Source organism: Eufriesea mexicana, unplaced genomic scaffold, assembly GCF_001483705.2.
Source record: "Eufriesea mexicana isolate 0111107269 unplaced genomic scaffold, ASM148370v2 scaffold2645, whole genome shotgun sequence".
Taxonomy (NCBI): Eukaryota; Metazoa; Arthropoda; class Insecta; order Hymenoptera; family Apidae; genus Eufriesea; species Eufriesea mexicana.
Window position 1 is genome coordinate 534519 of NW_016910703.1, and position 7370 is coordinate 541888.

The 7370-nt window shown below is 33.5% G+C and overlaps 1 protein-coding gene across 3 annotated transcripts in view; it reads right to left on the reverse strand.

Moving 5' to 3' along the window:
* Positions 1-7370, reverse strand: part of LOC108550245 (neurotrimin) — a 247502-nt gene that overhangs the window by 6335 nt on the left and 233797 nt on the right. For 2 of the 3 annotated variants that reach the window (XM_017903943.1, XM_017903942.1), the window contains 4 exons: positions 7040-7177; positions 6272-6421; positions 4759-4830; positions 4339-4404 (listed from right to left, as the gene is read on the reverse strand). In XM_017903943.1, coding sequence (XP_017759432.1) covers positions 4339-4404; positions 4759-4830; positions 6272-6421; positions 7040-7177 — 426 coding nt within the window. The remainder of the gene's footprint in view (positions 1-4338; positions 4405-4758; positions 4831-6271; positions 6422-7039; positions 7178-7370) is intronic. The other variant, XM_017903944.1, reaches the window with a different exon arrangement.

Sequence of the window (7370 nt, forward strand, 5' to 3'; positions counted from 1 at the left end):
CCTCCGAAGTAGTTCCTCGTCTGCTTTGGCTGGCTCGCCAGAAAAGGACGTCGAAATCGCACGTCCGCTCGAAAAAAGTTATTCCCACCTACGAGTAAAATCCACGCTACGTGACTTTCCGCATGGACAGCGACAGACGAACCGTTTTCCAACACTTTAACAACGTCTTTACCGGTTCTCGACCGCACCGTTTCCTTCATTTCTTCCCTTCTCCCAGATATCGTGACGCGTAGTTGCGTCGGTCGTGGCCATTACGTGACGACCAATTAACGTAAACGGAGTTCATGCCTTTGTGCATCTAATACTGTAATAATTATTATCGAGAACAATTGGCCAATTTCAGAACTATGCTTTCATTTACAAACTTGTTTTGTTGCTGTATTCATTGTACGTTTATCTAAATTGATAATGAATGAGGAGAGAAAGAAATTGGTACTGCAAAGTTCCTCCAAGAGATATTTTGTCGTGATGCTATTTATAGTTTCAAATTGTTGAGATTGTATAATAAGTTTTTCTTGTGAAATATCTTGGAAAAATTTGAGAACGGTGATTAGTTTATTATAGTTTCATTATTTTACTTTTATACATAAACATTAAGCGTGTTCATACTGCTTGTATATTTAATTTGACTCTAATTTTGTGGAAACGAGCATTCCATGGCCTTTTCATATAACTTTCCTGTTGGCACATTCAGTATTGAAAAGTTCACTGATAAATACATGTGGAAATTCATTAAACTCTCAAACTGCAGAATTATTTTGCACAAAATTGTTATTAATTTGAATAATTCGATGTTAATTTGATTGCTGTGCAAGACTATATTATGCGTTTCATTGTGAGAACACATACTACTGTTTATTGAGTACAAGAAACAGCTATTGACCCAACATGATGAAGTTTCTAATGTTATTAAATCGAGCAGCAGGTTTATTCGCGTCTGTTTAATAGTTTTCATTAGAGTAATATTTAAAATTGGAAAGTTGGGGTAAAAACTAGATAAATATTCCAATAATCCTGTATATAAAGTCATATTAAATTATACCAATTTTTGCCAAGTTGTGAACAAAATATATGCATACACTGAAAATCTATTTTCGGAAGCTAATGACAGTCGTTTCTTACTAAGTACTATAATCGCTTAGCGAGAAATATACATCAGTTCTTTCAGTCAACCTATCTGATGAAAATTCATATTATGATATACTCTTCACGTTCTTTCTTTCTTCAGGATTGCTTTCTGATTCAAGCTGACTCGAAACAGGAAGGGGTACCCGATCGATACATGCTCGTTCAAACTTTCCTGCGTCACGTCAGACATTAGGATAAGCTTCTTTTCGAATCGTGGAGCGAATTGGCTGTAGTGTCGGTTGAGGTCTCGAGGAATACAGATCATAAAAGTTCGTACAGTATAAGAAATCAATTCATCGACGGCCGATGTGGCCCTCGATTCTGCTGCCTCGATGTACCAGTGTCGATCGGTTTAACAAATGAAGGCAAGAAAGAGTGAAATTGAAAGATAGTCCAGAAGGACGGACAGAAAGAGAAAGAGGAGCAAAGAAATGGCAAGAATTCTCGTGGCGTGTTCCTGCGTTTTACAGGCGGAACCAGTCGACGGCCGCGGGTCAACGAAACTCGTTTTTCATTAATTGAAAGTAAACTTTGAGGAGGGGCAGCCGTCCGACGGTTCTGAGGATCTTTTAGCAAAGTCATTGAAACTGAGTTCGAAAACTTTGACGTCCGTAGTAGTTGCTGCCAATTTATTGGCATACGAAACGTAAGTGCCTTCGGCTGTGACGTTCTATCTACCACCATCGCTGTGTACGATGTTCAAAATATACCCTGTTACTGAAAGTGTACACGATAATTTGTACATCGTGTCTTTTTCTTCTTTTTCTTTTTCGAATGTTATTTTTATTCGTCATTTATATATATAATAGTTTAAATAACTAAATCCTTTACATTACTTGACAAAGGTTTGAGGTTACGATTTGTCTATATAATAGATAGCATGCTTGAGGTTACTTTCATCGTGTATACTAGTATTCTGTGAACGTTGTTAAAATAATTTGTAGAGTAAAAATATGTGATCTGCTCTAAAAATGATAAGGCTATTTCCTTGGCAATGTAGATTGACGAAATAACTATTTATTGTTAGGAAAATTGTTTCAGAATTATTATATTGACATAAAATATGATGGTATTTAACTTTATTGGTTTATGGAACCCACTGAGGATTTCAAAATGTACCGGATAGTTAATGGGAAAGTATAAATCCTATGAAAAATGAGAATAATTTATTTGTCACTTCATGATGTTTTACCTACGAAAATTTTCAGGCAAATATTCATATCGCTATGTTTTATTTCAGTTTTTGTTAATATTTAATTGTTTTAGTTTAATTGTTTATTTAACGATATTTCCAACATTATTTTAGTGTAATTACGTCGAAGCAATGATGAAATTTCTTTCTTCCTTAGTCACAGTTAATGCACACGTAATTTTACATTAATGCATTATTTCCTCGCGGAATATTTAGGCATTTAATCGATACTCGAAATTTAACGGTAGTTAAACTCGCTGGATTGGTCTTCTCATGCGTATTCATAAGATATTACGGGATTCAATATTCATAAGCTATGTGATACTTTAAGCGACACGGACTCGAATCAGACTAGTATCCATAAGAAAATAAAACTGCACAGAATATTCGTCTTTTGATTTAACTGCCAAGTCCACTATTTTAAATAGAATTGTCTTTACTCTTCATATCTAGGAGTAATCAGACGAAATTCGTTGATAAATTATTAAATGTTTATTTCCAATTGTTTTTTAAATATCAATCATTCAAACGGAAATTAAATGAAGAAATTATAAACATTTGAGCATGTAATTTTTCTAACTGGATATTGTAATTTACCGAAATTGATAAATGTGTAAATATATAAATTATATTATTCCCTTGTTTTTTAAGAAAATCTAATTATATAGCTTACTTGTGTTAATAAAAAGAAAAGAATGGACCAGTTAATTTAAGTAATATTTCGATATTTTACCCATTATGTTTTAACGAGGAAAATTTTGTTTTAGTTATATTTCAGTTTTGTCCGTTATTTATTTTTTAGTTATTTTATAGTTAGTTATTTTTCATTTTCTGTCTCATCTTTTTCAATTAATTTGTAATTGATATTATTGTAGCTTTGTTATTTTTGTGGTATTATTTTAGACCTACTAAATTATGAATTCTTCATATAAGACTCTTGAACTAAAGTGAAAGCAACTACTCAGAAAGAAGTTCATAGTTATGCCAACTATTGTTGACGTCTTTGTAAGTTTCTCCCGAATTGGTTTGTGTGAAGAGGACTTCCATATCAATTTTAGCTTTGCACACAGATATATAAATCTTTAGGTTCGGTATACATAACTAGTTTAGTGCTCGATATGTACAAAGTAATTAGTAATTCTGAAGGAAACAATTCTCCAGTGATAATTGCATTTTAGATTTTCTGTAGTTTAAAATTATCCACAAATTAGCGCCATCGTTTTTATTTGTGCAACTCGGGTTCGTTTTCTGCTTCTCCATATTTAGAATTTATACAAATAACGAAAGGTAATTCTGTGAAAACTAATAAGTTCGGAAACAATATGAAACGAGAATATTGTTCTACAGGTAACAATTCCTCGTTGTTTAAAGCATTCTATTCTTGTAAAACGGTTTTATCTTGTTAGAAATTGTAATAGCAAGTCACTGAAAATAACTAGTTTACTCGAATGGTTTATAACCTGTGAACACGAAACAAACAGACCTGTTTAAATTTCCCCCATTTTATTTCGACTGACAATTTATATCTCTTCGATTGTAAAGTAATTTTCAATTTTCTGATTACTTGGAACCATTTTCTTAGTCTTTTTCTTTTAATCTCGTTGCTTTACTCGATAAATACCTTAATAGAAATTTTTCCATATAGATTGAAAGAAAGGAAATCAATAAACAAAAATGAGAGAAGAAATATCAAAATATTAGTAAAAGTAAAACTACGTAAGGATCTCTGTCATAAGTGGAAATCACTATCGTTGAAAGCGTAATTTTGAAATCCATTTTGGCCAGTTAAAGGGGACCAAGTAACGTGAAGTAATTCGTTCATGGATAAAGGGGATCACCGAACATTGGCAATTTAGTGGATTCACCAGAGAATCTCTCCACCTCGAATGTGCACCGTTGACGAGGTTTTAATTACGCTAATTACTGGAACGAAGCGGTACAACAGGCAACCAGCCGGGTGTATCGTCGTGGGAAATACCTGAGGTACGCGGGCCGCGTTAAAATAGATATTTACTGACCTGGATTTCGCAATTCCTCGACCTCGTAGTCGATAGGTCGTTGTAATTTCTTGTTACCGTTTCTACCTAAAATGCATTACACAAAGGCGGTTTTACATGGCGTGTTTTACGACGGAACGTCATGACGTGGAGGTTGACACTTGGGTGGGGGAGAATGGATGTCCTTGCTTCAGGGGAAAAAACCAAGGAGGGTGGACAGATGCAGTATCGTTACGAGGGTTGACCTCCTCGTTTTATTTGCAAATTAATGCCGGGTATTCTGCCTGATTCCTCGCTTTTTCCACGGATATCTCGACAATACCGATTCGTTTGGTCGTATAACCCGCGCCATGGTATTTACGTGTTTACACGTTACAGATTGAGATCGATTTAGATGGAGAGGAATGAAGCTGAATATCCGGTAAATTTTGGGTCAGTTACCATTTTTCTTCATCGACGAAGTCACGTGGTAGGGTGGCATGGTGGTGGACGTTGTTGATGGCGCTGGGATCTCTGTAGACAGAAATAAATTGTATCTGAATTCGTGGTGTCGTTTCTTTCTACGTTTATTGTGTCGTAGGTTAGAGAATGTGTTAATCCAAGCATTTTTTGCTTTTCATTTTTCAAATAATATTTATTCTCCCCCCTCTCTCTCTTTTTGCGCTCTTTTCACGAATAGGAGCAATTCTGTTTGTTTAACAAGTATTATTATCTTATTTACACTGCTTGTTTCAAATGAAATTTGTAATGACAGTTTTATTTTACATATTAGTCATATTTTAGAAAATGTTATTAACGAAATGTTATTCAGTCGATAGATTTCTCCGCAGATAGTCATAAATTAGTTCTTCACTCTCGAATGTCTTTATGTATTAAAGGACTTTCTTAAGTCCATAGTCGCTCGATGCAGCGGAATGAATTTAACTTCTATACGAAATATCAAATATATAAGTGAACTCGAAAAATTCGAGAGTGAACTTCTGTCGTGTTCGTTTCATAGCGATCGACCGTACGATATATCTTGTCAAACTTTTAATTTCAGCCAATTTATTCGTCCAAGGAGGTGGAAGGTATACTCTCCCGGGATAAATATATCCTTCGTAAATTTAATCGCCAATTACGAACCACGTTAAAGCGATAAGAACGCTTGACCTCGTCAAACGATCGATAGCTATCGACTGTTAACGATGAGAGTTTTTGCGTAAAAAGTCCATTGCGAATTAATCAATTACTTTATTACCAGGAGATAACGCTATTTTATTTCCAAATATTTTAATTCGGACATTACATACATGAAACGAAAAGGATTTCTTTATATAAACAGGATTCCGAAATGGAATTTAAGTGGATATTATACGTTCGTGTTGTTGAGTTATTGCAAATTATTAAATAGAAAAATATAATAAATGTTTAATATCTTGTATCAGCTACGGTTTTAAAGGTACCTTAAATTATGTTCTCTTTTTGTTCAGTATTGAGTAGCTTCATTTCATGAAATAGTGAAAACTGTCTTCATTAACAATTCCTTGAGCATAATTTCGTTAAACAAAATTTAGAATGGATGAAAAAGTCTGCAGAAAATCTAAAAATCTGACTCATGAAATTATTTACAATATAAATCAGGAAATAAAATGTGGATCTGGAAGGACATTTCTTTTTCCGATTATTCAATTTTCATAGTTTATTCTTTATTATAGTCTCATTCCATATTAATAATAATACGCATAATATAGTAAACATGTACGTATAGTAAGTGGTACTAACTGTATGGGGCTTTCAATAATGTCGTGATTTTACTAATAAGAAATATGCCTCAACTTTAAATATCTCGAGGAAGAATTTTGGCAGATAGACTTTTCTTTTGAAGAATCCGTCAAATACAGTAGTAAGATTATTAATTTCAATTGATTGACTAATAAGAAATTAACTGTTAAATTATATAGTATAAACTCACCATCCAATTTGATGTCACCGTCAGTTTCACCAAGAGAATTTTGTGCTACGCATTTGTAGGATCCAAAGTCTTTGGGTCCGACGTTCCTAATCTTCAGCATCATGTACCTGTTGTATCCGTTGTCGGTAGACACCGCTTCGTATTTATTGCCTGCAATAGAATGGTAATTGCCTGGGCAAATAAAACCATGTTGAATGGTTTTAATTTAATTTAATTTAATTTAATATATGCATAAAGTTTTTCATATTTCGGAGGAACATTTGCACAAATGAGCGTACATGTTTGGACAACTTTTGAGAAGGTGGAAGAGATTGTAATTTTTTGCTTGGAATATTTAATTTGGAAAATGACGAAGCTTTTAGTTGAATCAAGCCTTTATTCCTCGTATTTTATGTATTACTCTTTTTGTGAAGCTGTACGTTTGAAAGAATTAAAACTTTTAGTATCCATTTTATTTAAGAGTATTTTGCTTATTTCTTTTTATGTGAAGGAAATAAACATTGAACTGGGAAGAAATATATTAGTATACCACTATGTGAAGAAAGATTCTATCGATGATACTAAAAGCAAATTAAAACGTTGAATGAATAATTCATTCTTTATTTTAAAAGCTAGCGTATAGTATACTTTAATCCTCATTTATGAAAGGACGTTGACACTCATAAGCACTAATGATGTTCATTCAAGAACGTGATTTGTTCGCGTCCTCTTTTCGTGTTTCGGATCGCAAAGTTTGAGTAGAGACAATTGTATCAAAGCTAAAATTACCGGAGACGATCACACCGCCGTGTTTGGTCTTCCAATAATTAATAGAGGTAGGAAAAGCTTCGGTATGACACTCCAACGTGACATCCTGTCCAATATATGCCGCTTCCAGCTGGTTTGGTATCGAGAGCATAGGAGGAACTGTAATAATAAAAACACGCACTTAATATCATTAATTTCATTGTTATTTCACTCTTATTTTCGTTGATAGAGTATCATTGACAGAAAGCAAAAGTTTAAAATGCTATGAAGTTTGCAATTTACAAATTCAGTATATATTACATATAGAGATATTATATTGCAATTTCGATAATAAGATAGGATGCAATCGGAA